The sequence below is a fragment of the Palaemon carinicauda genome, chromosome 21 (assembly GCF_036898095.1).
Source record: "Palaemon carinicauda isolate YSFRI2023 chromosome 21, ASM3689809v2, whole genome shotgun sequence".
Taxonomy (NCBI): domain Eukaryota; kingdom Metazoa; phylum Arthropoda; class Malacostraca; order Decapoda; family Palaemonidae; genus Palaemon; species Palaemon carinicauda.
Window position 1 is genome coordinate 57205322 of NC_090745.1, and position 19254 is coordinate 57224575.

At 46.2% G+C, this 19254-nt stretch overlaps 1 protein-coding gene across 6 annotated transcripts in view; it reads left to right on the plus strand.

Moving 5' to 3' along the window:
- The window catches only part of LOC137615282 (rho guanine nucleotide exchange factor 10), a 737263-nt gene that overhangs the window by 699225 nt on the left and 18784 nt on the right, over positions 1–19254 (plus strand). For all 6 annotated transcript variants that reach the window (XM_068345015.1, XM_068345016.1, XM_068345013.1 and 3 more), the window contains one exon: positions 8207–8401. In XM_068345015.1, the coding sequence (XP_068201116.1) occupies positions 8207–8401 (195 nt within the window). The remainder of the gene's footprint in view (positions 1–8206; positions 8402–19254) is intronic.

Genomic DNA, 19254 nt, shown 5'->3' on the forward strand with positions numbered 1-19254 from the left:
TGCAAAGAGATCTATCTGAAGTTCTGGGACTTGATGAGAGATGAAGGAGAATGATCTTGCGTCTAGAGACCATTCCGACTCTATCGGGTTTGTCCGAGATAGAGCATCCGCTGTCACGTTGCGGAATCCTTGTAGGTGAACTGCAGACAGGTGCCACTTCTTCTTCTCCGCCAGACGGAAGATTGGGAGAAGCACCTGATTTATCTGGGGCGATCTTGAGCCTTGGCGATTGAGACAACGAACTACCACCGAGTTGTCTAGGGTTAGACGGATGTGGATCGAGGGCGGCGGGGATAGCTTCTTCAGAGTAAGAAGGACCGCCATGGCCTCCAAGATGTTTATGTGGAACGTCTTGAATAGTGGAGACCAGGTCCCTTGAGCTTGTTTCAGGTGGGAGTGACCTCCCCAGCCCTCCAGTGAGGCATCCGTGTGGATGTTGAGTGAAGGAGGAGGGTGTTGGAGAGGAATGGACCTTTTCAGGGCCATTGCTTCCGACCACGGCTTTAGGAGGCGTCGAAGTCTGTTTGGAAGCCGTCTCTTGAGGTCTCTTCGAGCGATGGATGCCGATCGTCTCCAGACTCCCGCGGCATCCTTTAGCTGTGCACGAAGCACTGGGTTTGTCACTGAGGCGAATTGTAGAGAGCCTAGAACTCGTTCCTGCTGTCGTCTTGAAATGCGTTTGGATTTCAGTAGTCGCTTGACAGACCCTGCTATTTCCTTCCTTTTCTTCTGGGGGATGGAAAGGCGGTGTGACTGAAGATTCCAGTGGATTCCCAGCCACTGAAACTTCTGAGCCGGAGAGAGGCGAGATTTCTTCTCGTTGATCTTGAATCCCAGGTGTTCTAGGTACTGGGTAACTTCGTCGCAAGACTTTGTACACTCTTCGGGCGATGGAGCCCAGACTAGCCAGTCGTCGAGGTAGGCCATCACCTGGACGTTTCTTAGGCGGAGCTGTTGTACTATGGCGTCTGCCAGCTTCGTGAAGATCCGAGGGGCCACATTGAGGCCGAATGGCATGGCCCGGAAGGCGTAGCTTTTCCTTTGGAGTCGAAATCCTAGGTAGGAGGAAGCGTGATGGTTCATTGGAATGTGCCAATAGGCATCCGCCAGGTCTATAGAGACCGTGTAGGAACCTTGAGGCAGAAGGGTCCTTATTTGTTGAAGCGTCAGCATCTTGAATTTGTTGTTCTCTATGAACTTGTTGAGGGGGGATAAGTCCAGAATGACTCTGAGCTTGTCTGAGTCCTTCTTGGGAACGCAAAACAGTCTCCCTTGGAACCTGGTGGACTTTACCTTCCTTATCACCTTCTTGTTCAAGAGGTCTAGAACATATTCTTCCAGAATGGGGGTCGATTGTTGGAAGAACCGCTGGAAGATTGGGGGTGGTTGCACCCAACTCCAGCCTAGACCGTTCTTGATGATGCTGTGTGCCCAAGGATCGAAGGTCCAACGATCCTGGAATTGGCGGAGTCTTCCTCCCACCGGAAGCACTTCATTGCTTCTGGTGTCCCGAGGACTTGTTGCCTCGGCCGCTAGCTCCCTTTCCTCCTCTACCTCTGGAGGGACGACGAGAGGCGTCTCTGCTTGCACCCCTGGACGAGCCTCTACCTCTGGCATGAAAGGTAGTGGATGGCTGCTCAAAGGCAGGGGTGAAGACCGGTGACTGTGACAACACCGGTTGGGGGACCAATTGAAAGGTCTGTTGTGGTTGGGCAACCACTTGGGAGGTAGCGGGTCCCGGAAACTGACGTCTTTGTTGACGTTGTTGGGGTTTCGGTTTCTGAGGTTTCCTCTTAGGCTGAGGTCCATCGTCCTGAGAGGTTTTCCTTTTCCTGGACATGCCCCATTTGTGGAGAAGGTTCCTATTCTCCGTGGCGGCTCTGTCCGTTATTTCCTTGACAAGGTCCGAAGGAAACAGGTGCTTTCCCCAGATGTTGGAGGAAATCAGCCTCCGGGGTTCGTGTTTCACGGTGGCACCGACAAACACGAATTCACGACAGGCTCTACGAGCCTTTATGAAATGGTACAAGTCCTTCATTACCGTGAGTAAGTGGGATTTGGCCAGTACCATGTAGTGATCGGGTACTGCTGTGTCACAGGCCATAACTTCAAGTTGGACTTGATGAGAAAGAGACGCTGCAAGCCTCTCCTTCGTGTCTTGTTCCCGGCGAAGGAGGTGATCATTGAGCTTAGGGAGGTCTTCATTAAACTGACGTCCGGCAACGTCAGGATCGAGCCTACCCACAACGAAAGTATGTTGGACATCTTTCCATTGTCTAGTGTCAGGGGGCGTTACGATGGAGAAGGGTCTGCACTCCTCCAGTGCAGGGCAGGGTTTCCCTTCTTCCGCCGCCTTAAGGCATGCAGCCAAGGCCTTTTCCAAAAATGGAAGAATCGCAGTGTCGGGAGCGACATAAGTAGGATGCTTCTTGCTCAAGGCAGGAAGCTTAGAGCAGGTAAAGCCCCTGCTCTTAAATGCGGAGGCTAGCATAGCCTGGGCCTTTGCGAGATCGAACACTATCTCTTCCTTAGGTTCGGTCTCCTCCTTCGAGGCAGGTTCAGAACGAAGCCGGACGTAACAGTCCGGGTAGGCCTCGAAGCTTGGGAAGAATTCCACATCTTCCAACGGGACCGTGCCGATTTTGTCACTAACAAAGATCCTGCCGGTCGCAATAACCATATGCTCTGCATACCTCCACGGGTTGGCATGAGAGCAAGCTGGGAGATCCTTAACCGAGATCTTCTTCGGTTCTCTGGATCCAATCATAGACCTGATGGACTCCTGGTTCTCCTTCAGTCTGTCGTCCATGACAGCTCTAATAAGTCGGATCAGTTCTTGTGTAGAAGAAGAAGGATCCGGGGTCGAGGAGGTAGACGGAATGGACACATCCGTCGGTGTAGGAGTAGGCGGAGGGATGGACGAGGGAGTAGCTCCAATCTCCGACTCGGTGTATTCCACCTTGTCTTCGTCCTCTTCGGCTCCTTGAGCCATAAGCGTCTTCTCCGTGTCTTCCGAGACGTCAGAGATCTGTTCATCCTCTTCGGAATCTAGGCGACACTCGTGCATGGACTGGGCCATGACCACATCAGGTTCCACTGTAATTTGGACAGTGGGGATTGCTTCCTTTGGAACCACTGAATCAGGGGAGGCCTTAGGGAACAGCAGGGACCTCAGTTCTTCGGTGGCCAGGTACGGTCCAGTGGCATTCCTCTGAAAACCACGCACCCACTTGCGCAGTTTCTCACGAGCAATGTCTCTAACCTCCGCTGAGGGAGGGTTATGGAAGGCCTCAACTAGGTAGGCCTGGCAGACCGTACAATCCAGTGGATTCCAAAACTTCCAATCCCCTTTCTTGTCTGAGCAAGGGGCGTGAGTCCTGCACGCCGTATGTCCGTAAAACTGGGAGCGTTTCACGGCACAGTATGCGAAGTCGCATTTCATCTGCTCCTCCTGTGGAAGAAAGAGAAAATGAGTATGGGGGAGTCATAGGAATGGCTCTTAAATTAAGTTAATATTAATCATTAATTTTAACTTATAGAAGGTGTGATGCATAGAGAGTGAAACAGTAAAGGAGAACACGCTCCATGCATCTCGCCCGGCTGGTTACCATAGGCTTGGTCCTGGGATAATCCAAATGACCGAGATCATTGGATATAGTTTCCTAGGATTCCCATTATATTGGAACTCCATGGAAAGCCAAGGACAAGGTTGGGATCGAATTCATTCGGTTCCCAGATAAGAGCCAGAAGGTCTCATTAAGGGTAACTGCTTCTGGCAACCAGCCGTGCTAAGATGCACATAGCATGCTGGAAATAGAAGAATGCAAAGAGACAGCATGATCACTAATAGAGCAGTACTAGGTACTGATCTTAGAAGCAAAGCAGCTTATCTATTTGCCAGGTAGGGCTATCTTAGTCTTATGATAGCTACAGAGAGGGGGTGCAAGTATTCTTGACGCCTCCGGGGTATCCGGCAAGCCGCCGGCACGCCGGAGCTCGCTCCAGCATAGATTCTGGCATTAGAACAGACAATTTTCAAAAGTCAGTTAGATACCAGGATGGCGGCCGCCGGCACAACGGCGGCACGCCGGCAGGGAGCGGCGGCTCCGGCAGCCGGAGGATGCCGGATTGGTGACTGGGGTAAGGATGGTACAGGTAGTATCGGGTTGCCGGCAGTATATGCCGGCACTCCGGAGATCGACCGGCAAGCGGACGATTAGATAGGAGTAGGAGAGCCGCCGGTAGTAGCCGGCGGCAGCCGGCAGTCCCTCGGAACACGGGGGGCTGGCGGCAAGGGTAGGGAAGTCACCAAGAGGCAGGTATTGCCGGCATAAGAGGCGGCAAGAGACCGGCACCCGGATAGATAGAGAGACAGGGGGAGGGGGGGAAGGATGCAGGAAGTACCTTCAGGGTTCCAGACATCCCTCCCCCTCCCTGAGGGGGTGTACCCATGGTAGAGACAGGCTCTATCATCCATATGCAGGGGTCACTAGGGACCGGGAGCAGGTAGCCCAAGGGAGGACTAGGGAACACCCAAGATGGGGGGGGGGGGGGAGACTCCCTTATGCAGAGCTACACTAGGAACTAACCTTATAGGACACTATGAAGGTATATGTACCAGAGCGGACTGCACAAGGAAGCTCGGGTAGCCCTACTCATCCACCCTAAGGAGGAGTTGTAGGACAGGGGACAGATGAGTATAAACTAACCTAAGCATAGGCTAGGCTATACAAGAGATAGGTGGGGAGGGAGAAGAGAGGGGTCTTCCCAGGAAGGGTTTCTGTACCAGAGCGGCCACAAAGGGAAGGGAGGACACTCCCTAACCTAAGATTAGGCTGATCGGCTAAAAACGGTGCAAGAGTACAGTTTCAGCATGGAACAGAGAAACCTTCCTAACCCGACCTAGATCAGGGCTAAAAGTCCTGAACTAGGCAAGGAAGAAGACGTATCGCTATCGCAGGAAAGTCGCAGACTATCCTAGCCATAGAGGTAGGCTAGCCTAACCTCACTCTCAGACGCAATCCTAAAGGGGGTTCATTCCTTTAGGGAGGACTGAGAGGCGATATAATACTCTATTAGACAATGAATCCCTTTACTCAGAAAAGGGATCAAGGCTAATTAGAGGGAATGCCAAGGCAGGGGATGAAGGAAGCATATAGGGGTCCTAAGGTTAGGTTAGGCTAGTAAGAATCACTGACTAGCCTATCCCCTATATGGTCCCTGAAGGCGAAAACATTTGCATCACTAGTCAAAAGTATTGTAAAATAATAATGCCACTATCTTCATAACTTAGTCTAGGATCACTGATAAATCATGCATGAACACTTGTAAATAGGCTCCTGGCCTGGGGGCTATAATAGCCGACTGGTATGAGGTCAATCGATGACCGATAAAAAGCGTCTAAACACGATATAAAAGTTCCTAGCTATGAAGACTAAATAAACTAATGTATTCGATTAGTATATAAGGCCGGAAGCGTTGTTGTGGCTAGCTAAATAAGACATGCAAAACAACAACGACGCCATAAAATGGCGGGTCCGGTAGAGGCACAGCTCTGCCACAAAACATCAATTATTTCGCAAAATAATATTTACTTTACGGCCAGAGCTTAATTAAACAATACTGGAACCTTGTACTCAACTTTCCAGAAGAAGGCGAGGCTGAAGGTAACGACATAGCGAAGATGCAAAACGATAAAGTTCACACAAGGGAAAATCCGTCTCAGTAGGGCAGCTACTAAACAAAGGATAAAGACGCGCGTGACGTCATTAGAGCAATGGCGTCCGTTTGTTTACGTCTCGAGTATCAGTAGTAGCCACGAGTGAGATTAGCTGTGGAACGGCTCCCAGCTATTCTCAGCCCTTACACACCGAAGCGTTAACTCTGTTCGGGGTGGAGATAGCTATGTGGCACGACCAGACATGCGTGTCCCCTGTTGTATTACGATGTCTTAAAGGGAAACCTTTGAGATACTCGCTCCAGAAGTTAGAATTCTGTGATAACCTGTGGTTAAATTCTCTGGGAATATCTTAGTAGTCTTATACCCAAGGAAGCTACCAAACAGGAACCTTCCATCAGGACGCCATGGCTTGAGCCCAAAAATGTATATATATATGTATATATATATGTATATATATATATATATATATATATATATATATATATATATATATATATATATATATATATATATATATATATATATATATATATATACCTTATAATTAAATACATTATAGTAAGACTTCTTGTGTCAGAGGAAAAAAAATATTGATATTTTTAAGAGGATGGATATTTTCTTTACATTTCAGTATAACGTCAGGTCTGTTACCGACATACAGTTTTTTATATTTCGACGGGTAATATATCTTGGAATTATTATTCAATCACATGGTCACTCCACAATAAGTTTAAAGTTTATTTTTGTAACTTGGAATTACAGTTCTGTACAGTACTTTAATATTATTTAGAGTAAAATAATATAAAAGAAAATTTTTTCCTATAATTACTTTGCAATGAATAGAAAGAATTTTTTTGGTTGTTTAGGGTAAAATACATTAGGTAATGAAGCAAATTTTTGACAAATTTATTCTGTAATCAGCAGTAAAACAAATAAACATGGAAATGTAGGTTTTCATAGAGTAAGTGCGCGTGTATATCCAATAGGGACATATCTCGTATGCAGGTGCTGAGGGAGGATCAGTTGCCTTTTGGTAAAGGATTTAATGCACTCACATTACTTTTGAAATACACGGTGACTTTCAAAAATAACAGTTAACTATAAATAGATGTAAAAAGTATTGTACAAACATTTTTGTCTAGAAAAGTAGGATTTCTAGTATGTGGTACCCTGAGAAAAGCCTACCTTACTCTGAGGAACGGGCTTATACTGTATGAATCATTATGGTCAGACTAAATAAATGGCACTTATTTATGACTAAGATGAATTTTATAAATGCAGTCAAGACTTGAAAGATATTTGAAAAAAATATAAGAAAATATGCATGCATATGAAAGGGAGAGTGGGGATACCGTTAATAAAATAGAGAGAGAGAGAGAGAGAGAGAGAGAGAGAGAGAGAGAGAGAGAGAGAGAGAGAGAGAGAGAGAGAGAGAGAGAGAGAGAGAGAGAGAGAGAGAGAGAGAGAGAGAGAGAGAGAGAGAGAGAGAGAGAGAGAGAGAGAGAGAGAGTTTGTTTGCATTACTGTAGTAGGAATTGGAATATGCCACCTTCCCTGCTTTTGTAATGTAATCTACAGCAATTCTGTCTAATGTAAAAGTGTATATAGATTTTTTTATAACGGCTCTATTAAAGTTTGCATATGGTATTTTCTAAGTCTACTAATATTTTTTTTTATTAACTTAGCCTGTTGCTATTTTCATCTTGATATTATACAATACATTATTGCATCAGCCACTATCACATCAAGACCATATGTACGCATAAACATTCTTTGAGCTGATTTGTGAATGAACTGAAGAGAAGTCAATGTGTTAAGATAGTTTAGTTTTTATTTGCAGTTGAGCATCATTATATGGATAGGGTAGGGATTTAAGTCTTTTGCTAACAGATTAATTACAGAAAGTAAAGCAATAGCCAAATGTATGTGTAATATTAATAATCCTGCAGTCTTAAAGCCTCATTATAATTTAGCTAATTTCCATTGGTTCCTATATTTATTGATGGATTGAGGGAGGTTCTAAATCATTGATAGTGGATCTGTACTGTATTATTCCAATTGATAAGCTAGACAAAAAAGATGTTTGATATTAGCAGTATGCATAAGATGTACAAAAGAAGCATATTTCTTACCTGGAGATTGGTATGCAGCCCTTGCATATAACCACAGAATGATTAATTTTTTAAAGAAAATTTTTGCATCTGTTACTCAAAAGACCACAATTAGTAAGTGCAATACAGTACTGTAATGGGTCTGTTTTGAAATAAATTGTTTGTGTTGAATGTTTATTTTGTGAAATTCCATTTATTTTTTTTTCAAGAACACTAACTAACAATTAGGTTAAAAAAAACATGTTGTTTTCTTGTTGATCCAGAATCCAATCAATCTTGATTAGATTTTTCTGTATTCAATATTGTATTAGGTTTAAACAAGATTCCTAAATTGTAAATAGTTATTATATACATTATGAATATTTCCAATCTTCAAGTTAATTTATATCTTATATTCAGCCTGAACTACTTGCAGGTGTACGTGGGACTTTGCAGTGGTATTGTTCAAGTGTATCGTCGAGGAGCTGATGGAGCATGGCAGTTGCGAGAGCCAAACGACATTTGTCTTGGAACATTTTCTGTCACTGCTCTATTGCCAATTAATACCCATGTTTATGCTGCATGTGGTGAACAAGTCCACGTCATTGACTGTTTTACTGCAGAGGTCTCGGTAAGTGTGTAATGGGACTTTTTTAACATTTATTAGCAGGGATTTTCAGTTAGTCTGTTTGGGAAGAAAATTTCCCGATAATGGAATTTCTGGTAGAGCTTCATACTTTTTTGTAATAAATAAGATTGATTTAGTTTGTTGAAAATTAGCGATATGCAATCAATTTTTATGACAGTCGATTATACATAGTATAATGTTGGTCTAGGTCTATTTAATTAAGGGGTTTTGACAAAAGAAAAGCCAGTTTAATGGAAGATAATGTGTAATTCCCAGGGACTGTCCTGTTTAGGTTAGAACAGGGAATCCAATAAGGCAAATAACCAAAGAATTTGTCTTCCCTGTCCTTGGTCAGTGTATCCATGTGCAAAGCACAGACTTAGTTTGTTCAAGGAGACGCAAAGGTTTAGGCTCTAATGAACCTGCCTCGGCTCCTTCAGTGCTGAATACACGGCACCCTTTGAGAACCAATACAGGTAGTTGTCAACTTACAACCTATGCGACTTACGACTTCCAACTTTACGACCATTTTTTTTTCTGTGATGACTTCACAAGTGTGTCGGAAATAGTACTGTAATAGGACAAATATTTCCCTATAAATAATCTATTTTCTGCTATAAAATCTAACTAGTTTCTCTTGGTAATATAGTATTTTCTGATATTTATAATATATACTGTATACAGTATCTATTAGAGATAGAAAATACATTAAGCAAAGTTTTAATATCTGACGAGTTCATATCATATGTCTGGTGACGGCATAATTCTGGCTGAAAGAGACCGGGCATAATGAATGGTGTCCTTTTAATAGGGGCCAAATAATATTAGTATTACCATGATCTTAATATTAAGTAACTATAAAAAGTATTTGATGGGTCTTTACTACTTAGTGTAAATTTGACTCTACAACTAGAACAAAATCCCATATTTTACGCATGTAATTTCATTTTTTGGGCTCAGGCCATGTCGTCCTGATGGAAGGTTCCTTTAAGTAGCTTCCTAGGGTATATTTGACTACAGTGATATTCCCAGAGAATTTAACTTAAGGTCTCCAGAATTCTAACTCCTGGCGCGAATATCCTTAAAGTTTCCTTTTAGGATATCACATAATATCAGGGGACGTATTCTTGACACGCCACATAGCAATCTGCAACCCGCATAGTGTTTACGCTTCGAAAGGGAAAAGTGGCAAAAGAAAAGAGGAGCCATTAATAAGGTTCCCTTCCTCCGTTACTGTTTGAGTACTCAGATGGCGCCATAATTGCCGCCATCTTTATTCCTTTTTCTGTAGCGATATCGCTCGGTTGTTTTCCCAGTGCTCTATCGTAATTTTGGAATTTTTGGGCTCAGGCCATGTCGTCGTGATGGAAGTTCCTTCAAAGGTAGCTTCCTAGGTATATTTGACTACAGTGATATATCCCAGAGAATTTACCAAAGGTATTCAGAATTCTAACTCCTGGAGCGAATATCCCTTAAAATTTTACGAAGGGATATCGCGTAATATCAGAGGATGTATTCTTGACACGTCTCATGGCTATCTACACCCCTAATAGAGCTTTCACTACGAGGGGAAGGAGAGGCAAGAATAAGGTGAGTCGTTCCAGAGACCTCGCTCTCGACGAGTCACTACTGCTCTGCAAATAGTGCGCCTGTCCGCCACCGCGAGGCGCCACCGTCATTCTTTCGCTTGTAGCTTCGATAGACCAGTGTTTTTCCCAGTTCTCTCGTGCTATTTTGGAGTTTTTTGGACGCTATGATGTCTTCCCCAGCCTCATCAGCTTCTAGAAAGTTAAGTAATATCTTTATCTTGTGTAAATGTAAGCTCTTGCCAGTTTTGCTTTTCAATTGAGATTGTAATTAACGTAACAAGAGCTGTTGTCAGCCGGATGGCGTGAGTGACGCGGTCGTTCTTCTGTTCATTTAGTTAGCCAGAACGACCCTTTCCCGGCATTTATACACTTTAATAAATTTAGCTATTTAGATATTTAGCTAGGGATTCTTATATTATGTCTTTGTTGTCGTGAATTTGGCTATTCTGAACGAGCCTCACGAGTGCTAGGCTTCCTAGCCTAGGCACCCTCACACTTCATGCATGATATAACCTTCCTGGTAAAGTTGTATTGAAGCACAGGCACTATTTTACACTTGTTTGAAATTACTTAATTATGCTTTCCTCTTCCAAGATAGTATACAGAGAGTTTCGGTGATCGATTCTCAATGCTCCTAGGCTACTAGCCTAGGGGCTTTAGTATACTTTCATACATGTCCCCATTGCTCTTGTTTTGCCTTTTAAGGGGAGACTGACCCCTCCTATACCTTTTAAGTCGATCCCAATCTCCTAGGAGATTTAAGAGCAATCCCCTTCCCTCTGATTAGCCTAGGCTATTCTCAGTTTTCTTTGTTGTGAACAGAGTTCTGGCAAAGTTTTACCGAGACGTTCCGTTTTCTTTCTCATAACCACTGAGTCGGTTTTGAGTTTAGGACGGGACATCGGAGTACTGTATCAGTCTGTGTTAGGCATCTCCCTGTCTTGGTGAAATGATTTCCCAGGTCAGGTTAAGCTGCTCTTTCAGGAGGCTAGACCTCCCTAGGCCATACTTGGGAGTTTTGTTTGACAATTCCCCCTTCCCTGGCCTAGCAGACAGTCCTGTGCTGGTAGACCCTAGACCGAAGAAAGGATTTCTTCATTGCCTAGGGTCTCTGGTACGAGATTCTGCTCTCCTGAGTGTCGGGGTCCTACAGACTAACCCAACCTGGGGAAATGACTTCCCCTACCTGAGGTTACTTTACAAGACCAAAATCCTTTAGGTTGGGTAGTGCCTTTGGACATTACCTTACCTATAGGACACCTACCCCCTCCCCGCTATCCCTTTCATGTTGAATGATCCAACACCCTCCTGACCGTCGTTCTTCATTGACTCTAGGGTTCTTGTAGGACTGGCCTGAGGCTCCCCGTCTTCAGCCGGCGGGTATCCTCATATTCTTTAGAGTGTTCATCGGTCCTCCCTAGGACTGCCTTCCATTATCCCTCATGACTGGGATATGGTTGGGTGGAAGCCCGAATTTAATTCCCCCTTCCACTTGAACCCTCCTTCTGGATACAGGTCGGCAAGACTGAACCCTTTCCTTCCTCCATCCTTTCTTTCTCTCGTACTTTCATACTGGGCCAAAGACATTGGACATTCGGGTACCGACTGCCGGCCGCTGGTTGCCGGCCACCCATTCCTGGTCCTCTGCCGCCGACTGCCTTGGGTCCCCTTGATGGAAGGATCCTCGGCTGCTGGCTGGCAGAGCTACCGCCGGCCGGCAGATCCATGATACCGCCGGCAGCCGGCAGATACTGCTGCCAGCCGGCAGAGCCGCCGCCTCCGGCAGAGACCGCCGGCAGCCTATCTCTCAATGTTATGAAGACAATAATTGCCTTCAATAGCACAGAATAGGCCGGCATGTGCCGGCCTGCCAGGCCCGGCAGGTGCCGGCAGGCCTGATAAGTCTGACAACTTGTTGCCAAACAGTCAGTGCTCTAGCCCAAAGTTTTTCCAACCTACAAGGTGCTTCCTGGGCAGCTTATGCGAGATCGTCACATATAAGAGAGCGATTCTCTCTTCCTTTAATGGTTATGATCCATTATTGTCCTTAATCCCCATTATTGAAACCGGAAGATTCTGTTAAGATACACTTATATCATAGGATATCATCTTCCCCTAAAGATTCTTAAGAATTCTGCTTTCAATATTGGAGGAGGTCATAGCAATTGGCTGGACAGGAAACACATGAAGGTGTCTTTCCTACTTATAGCTTACCCTATCCAAGCTAATATAACATATTATGTATGTTGAAATTTGAGAATTTCTCCGAATACTAATAGACTTTTCCTTTCTTTACAGGAGGAGCATCCTGAGTGCGGGTCCGCAGTAAGAACTTCTGCGGCCACGACATGTGCAGGGCCCATGCTCGCTGCGCTGTCACCAAGGGGGCTCTCAAGTATCGGGACCCGTAGGTATGTACTGTTTGTACCAACCTAGTAAAAGAGGCTTTTGATGACCAAAAGTCCACTGAGTCAAGGGACGCAGCAAGGGAGAAGCTGCGTAAATGGGTCAGGGGTTTCCAGAAGAATACTTCTGGCCCATACCTTCCTAACAAAAGGATGAGGGCGTGTCTTTTCCCTAGGGCATCTTCGGATGCGGTTATTCCCCAGGCTCAACCTGAGATTCCCCTTGTTCAGATTCCGGTAGAATCTGAAGTTTCGGATGCCTTGGAGAACATCCAACTTGAGGACAACATGTCAGTTGTCTCAGAGGAGACTGAGAACAATCTCCTAGTGGAGGAGTTGGATCAGGCGGATGAAGTTCCACCTGAACCACAAACTGAGAAAGCCGATACGATTTCGGTGTCATCGGCCACAGGGAATGAGCCGGTGCCTTCTACTTCCTCCACTGCGCCCCAACTGGATTCGCTTACGAGTACTTTGCACTCGTTGCTGTTTCATGGTGCAAGACATGCAACAGAAATCGACCGAGAAGGAGGCCTCTTTTCGGACCGAGATACAGCAACTGGTTGCGGCACGTTTGGCTCTGAAGAAGCTAAACGTTAAGGATCTCCCTGCCTTCTTTGACGTTAACCATTGGAGGTACACAGAGCACATGCCCATGTCGGGCGGGAAGATCTTCCTCTCGGATAAACTGGGTACTGTCCTAGTAGAGGAAATTGAATTCTGGCCCAGCAAAGGGGCCTACTGTACCCGTCTCAGGACGGAACCCGCATCCAAAGAGGAGACAGAGCCCAAGGAAATGATTGTCCTTGAACTCTCTAAGGCTCAGGCCTTATTTACCACCACCTTAAAAGAGAGGGCCTATACTAGCTCTAAGGTGCCGGCTCTCAGCAAGAAGCACCCATCCTTCATTGCTGATCCTCAACGTGCCTTTCCCTTTATGGACAAAGGGCTCAAGGCAGCCTGAAAGGCAATCGAGGCAGGGAAACCGTGCCCTACACTGGAAGAGTGTAGACCCTTCTCCCTAGCCTTCCCATCAGACGATGCAGACTGGAAGGATGTCCACAACACCTTCACAGTTGGGAAGCTGGAGGCAGATATTGCCGGACGACAGTTTGGCGAAGACCTCCCCAAGCTGTCGGACTTTCTCCTGCGTAGAGAGCAGGAGACAAAATAACGCTTAGCCGCTTCCTTGTCTCTACAGACTGGCCTGAAGACAATGGCAAGCATCCCAGATAAACCGGACATGTACATGGTCTTCGCCAAAGCCCATCTGGCGACGGTGACTAAAGACCTGTACAACTTTATTAAAGCCAGAAGGGCTTGCAGAGAGTTCGTGTTCGCTTCGGCTGCAGTGAGGCACGAACCCAGGAAGCTGATAGCTTCCAACATCTGGGGAAAAGACCTCTTCCCAAGTGAAGTGGTCAAAGAGGTCGTGGACAAAGCCGCCACTGAAAACAGGAACCTCCTTTCCTCCACCAAAAGGAAATCTTCAGCTGACGAGGGTCCCCAGCCGAAGAATAGATCAAAACGACCTAGATTGCCCTCTCGGCCTAAGCAACAATAGCAGCTTCCCGTGGCCACGGTGCCCCAGACGGTGGCACAGCCACCCACCACCTTTCAACTGGTGCCCCAAACCCTGGCGACTCAGTCACCAGTGTTCACCCCAGTGTTTGAAAGGCAGTCTACGACCTTTCGGCCAAAGTCTCGAGGATCCTTACGAGGCTCCTCCAGATGCCCCTCCAGAGGTAGGGGCAACAAGGGTGGATGTGGCCAAGGAGGTAAATCCTCCTCCCAGCACTCAAAGTGAGATGCTACCGGTAGGAGGGAGACTCTTCTACTTCCGGGATCGTTAGACCTTCGATCCCTGGGCCCACAGCCTAATCAAGAACGGACTAGGGTGGAGTTGGAGCTCAACTCTACCAACCTTCCCTCAATTCTTCCAACACTCAACCCCCATATTGGAAGAATATGTTCAGGAACTCTTGAACAAAAGAGTTATACGAAAGACGAAGTCCGTCAGATTCCAAGGAAGGCTATTTTGTGTTCCGAAGAAGGATTCGGAAAAGCTCAGAGTAATTCTGGACTTGTCACCACTCAACAAGTTCATAGTGAATTACAAGTTCAAAATGCTGACGCTTCAACACATCAGGACCCTGTTGCCCAAACGGGCATACACAGTCTCCATAGACATGACGGATGCGTACTGGCACGTTCCGATCAGCCGTCAAGTTTCCCCCTACCTTGGATTCAAACTACAAAGACGACAGTACGTCTTCAGAGCCATGTCCTTCGGACTAAACATAGCTCCAAGGGTATTCACCAAGCTTGCAAATGCAGTCATTCATCAACTACGCCTAAAAGGAATCCAGGTGGTAGCCTACCTGGACGACTGGCTGGTGTGGGCAGCATCCGAAGAAGAATGCAGGCAAGCCTCCATGGAAGTGATCCAGTTCCGGGAACACTTGGGATTCAAGATCAATCAGGAAAAATCCCGACCGTCTCCAGCTCAGAAGTTTCAGTGGCTGGGCGTCCACTGTAACTTGTAGTTGCACTGCCTTTCCATTCCATCACAGAAACGGAAAGAGATAGCGGGATCTGTCAGAAGCCTTCTTCGATCCGCAAGGATATCAAGAAGGCAACAGGAGAGAGTGTTTGGGGTCTCTCCAGTTCGCCTCAGTGACAGATCCAGTATTGAGAGCACAATTAAAAGATGCATCAGGAGTTTGGAGAAAATACGCATCAAACGCTCGAAGAGATCTAAAAAGACCGACACCAAATTGTTTGCGATCCCTACTCAAGCCATGGTCGGAGGCCAAGAACCTAAAGAACAAGGTTCCCTTACAACCACCTCCATCGTCGGTCACCGTTCACACGGATGCCTCGAAAGAAGGGTGGGGAGGTCACTCTCATCATCGGAAAGTCCAAGGAACCTGGTCTCCCCTCTTCAAAACCTTCCACATAAACTTCCTGGAAGCCATGGCAGTTTTTCTTTCCCTAAAGAAACTGAAACTCCGCTGCTCAATCCACATCTGTCTGGTTCTAGACAGCGAAGTCATAATGAGATGCCTAAATCGACAGGGCTCGAGATCGCCTCACATAAATCAAGTGATACTAGCCATCCTCCGCTTAGCGGAGAAGAAGAGATGGCACTTGTCAGCAGTCCACCTTCAAGGGTTCCGCAATGTGACAGCGGACGCTCTATCCAGAACCAAACCGATAGAGTCAGAATGGTCCCTAGACGCAAGATCGTTTTCCTTCATCTTACGCAAAGTCCCAGGACTGCAGATAGACCTCTTTGCAACGAGCGACAAGAAGAAGCTACCCCGGTATGTAGCCCCGTACGAGGATCCTCTAGCGGAAGCAATGGATGCAGTGTCCATAGATTGGAACAAATGGTCCAAGATCTACCTATTCCCTCCAACCAACCTTCTGCTGAAAGTCCTCGACAAGCTGAGATCCTTTCGGGGGATAGCAGCAATAGTGGCCCACAAGTGGCCCAACAGCGTTTGGTTCCCCCTGGTAACGGAACTACGCCTGAAACTGATCCCGTTGCCGGACCCAGTTCTGACTCAGCAAGTGCAGAAATTGACTGTCTCAGCTTCATCAGTGAAAACCCAGAACCTTCATCTCATGATTTTCTCGCCTTAGCGGTCAAGAAACGGTTTGGGATTTCTAGGGACAGTATCAACTTCCTAGAAGAATACAAGTCAAAGTCAACAAGAAGACAATATGAGTCTTCCTGGAAAAAATGGGTGGCCTTTGTCAAGGCGAAGAAACCTAAGGAGATTTCTACGGACTTCTGTTTGTCCTTCTTCATCCATCTTCATGAACAAGGTTTAGCAGCCAATACGATTACTACATGTAAATCTGCCCTGGCCAGACCAATACTTTATGCCTTCCAGGTAGACTTTTCCAACGAAATATTCAATAAGATCCCTAAAGCCTGCGCAAAACTTCGGCCCGCACCTCCTCCCAAGCCCATTTCATGGTCTTTGGACAAAGTTCTTCATTTAGCATCAACCCTGAATAATGAGGATTGCTCGCGGAAAGACTTAACTCAGAAGGTGATATTCTTATTTGCACTAGCCTCGGGAGCCAGAGTTAGCGAAATAGTGGCCCTCTCGAGGGATGATGGCCACATTCAGTTCACAGACAATGGAGATCTGAACCTCTTTCCGGACCCGACGTTTCTCGCCAAGAACGAGCTGCCCACTAAAAGGTGGGGTCCCTGGAGAATCTGCCCTCTGAAGGAAGAAGCATCCCTCTGCCCAGTGGAATGCCTAAAGGTCTATCTTCGTAGAACTTCAGACTTTAAGGGCTGTCAGCTTTTCAGGGGAGAGACTTCCGGTTCAACGTTATCCTTGAAACAGATTAGGGCGAAAATCACCTACTTCATTCGCAGAGCGGATCCAGACAGTACACCCGCAGGTCATGATCCGAGGAAGGTTGCCACGTCTCTGAATTTCTTCCTAACGATGTCGTTTGAAAGTCTTCGTGCTTATACTGGATGGAAGTCCTCGAGGGTCTTCTTCAAACACTACGCGAAGCAATTACAAGAAATTAAGTTTCATGTGGTGGTGGCGGCGGGCAGTGTGATAAAACCCACTGCTTGATTACTGCGAAGAACAGTGCACTATTAGGGACTTATAGTGAAGGGTGTACACAATAGACTCGTAAGACATATCGTGTTGAGTTTTGTGTTTAAGTGATAACACTATAGACTGTTCTCCCTACACAGGTGACATTAAGCATAATAAACTGACACAAGTGCCAGGCATTCTTATATGCCTGGAACTCTGTTTCTCTATGATAAAGGGTGGTGGCTAGATGATGCCGGCCCCCTTACTGTATTGGCAGACCCTAGGCTGGGGAATGAATTCTCCGTCCGTCTAGGATGGCGCCGATACTGAAACAGAGCTTCCTCAGGGTGTGGTAGGACCGGCTTACTGCCGGCTCCTCTCACACTTTATAGAGGACCCTTTCCCCCTCCCCATTCTGTCCTTTAGTGATGGCCTAGCCATCACATCCCTTTGGCCGTCGTCCTGCAATCTCACCGCTTGCCGGCAGGTTGTAGGGCCGGCTTGGGCTTCTGCTTGTATGGCCTAGTCGTTCAGCTTCCCTATCGGACACAGTGCTCCGGGATAGCTGTGTCGGTAGGACCAGCTGCTGGCAGAAGATCCATTAACTTTGGAATGTTCTTCAGCCCTCCCTTGGGCTGCCATTCACATCCTATGACCGGCAGGGACCGGCAACGGAGGTGGATGGGTGGAAGCTTGATTATCTTATATTCTCCCCTTCCATTAGAACATTCATTCTGGAGGAAGGAAGTGAGACAGTGCTCTTACATCACCCTTCACTCCCTGCTTTCTCTCTCTCTCTCTTGGCTAGTGCCGCCAGGGACTAACCTAACTGGCGGCTGCCGGCCACTAACCTAGCCGGCAAGATGCTGGCTAGACTTGTGGACCGACAGCCAATGATTCACTGACATAACTGACTCAGCCGGCAAGAGCCGGCCGAGTTCGGTCTATCGGCAACTACCCTGTCACATAGATTGCTGTCTGGGCTAGTGTGCTGAGAGCCAGCGAAGCCGCCGGCAATCCGGTGGGCCGCCGGCTACTAAAATTTTTTTTTCAATATTGCGTCAGTTGAACTGTGCCTTGGGTACTAGCCTTGCCGGCTGCATGCCGGCGACCACTACAGTATATGTATATACAGTAACCAGTAAATCTGTAGTATAGAACATACTGCAGACAGAAAACTATGGTATAAAAGTATACAGTAGTTAAATTTTTCCAACATACTCTGTGTCCAGGCACAGTCTATTGTTGAGACCTTATAGATAGGGAAAGGATTTCCCTTGCTATATACTGATAGATGATCAGTTATCAATGACCCTCATTATTAATCCTTTTGGAAGTTAGTGTTAGCTACACTCTTCTATCCTTATAGGCTAGATTCTTCCACTGGGCCTCCTGAGGAGGATAACCCTAGGATTAATATTGAGGGAGGTCACAGCAATTGGCTGAGCAGGAAACACATGTATGTGTCTTTCCTAATTCATTTCTGGCTTATCTATCCTAAGCCATATGCAATAAAATAAAATGGAAAATAGTAGTAATAATATTTAGTAGTTTATCTAGTGAGATGAACTACAGTAAAATTACTCTTCAGCCCAGAGTACTGTGGCACAGGACTAGTCTTTTAGTCGCAAGGAAAAGATGGTATCCTACCATAACTTCGAGTGCGGCTAATGAGGGCTAACCTCCATTGCCGGCCACCTAGCCGGCAGGGGAATGATGGTATCCTACAACCCTATCGCCCTGCCGGCAGGTCGCCGACATAAGACTAAATACTCTGAGATTCTGACTAAATCCCAAAACCTGATGGTATACCACAACCAACGGTTAAGGGAAGAGGCAGGACAAACCCTAAGTTAGCCATGTCTGAATAAAATTCAAGGCACGGCTATTAGGGTTGTAGCCTGAGGCTACACTCAGAGGGAAAGAGATTACCCTTAAATCTCCGAAGAGACGTGTAATATTTCATAACATTCTAGGAGGTATCAGTCTCCACTGAATGAAAACAATATACGAGGGTAACCGGGGAAAGTCTGAACGTATAGTAAAACGTCTAGGTTAGGTTACCTAGGCTATACGAGATCTCGGTTACCTAAATCACCGAAACTCTAACTATACGATCGACAGAGAAAAGGGGGAAAAATTATGCACATTATCAGAACTTTACAAGAATAATTGCCTAAATAGCTAAATAATTAAAATAATTAAATAAAGCTATTAAAAACTGGAAGTCGTTCTGCTATCTAAATAACACGTGCCTAACGAACGACGGCGCCATGGCACTT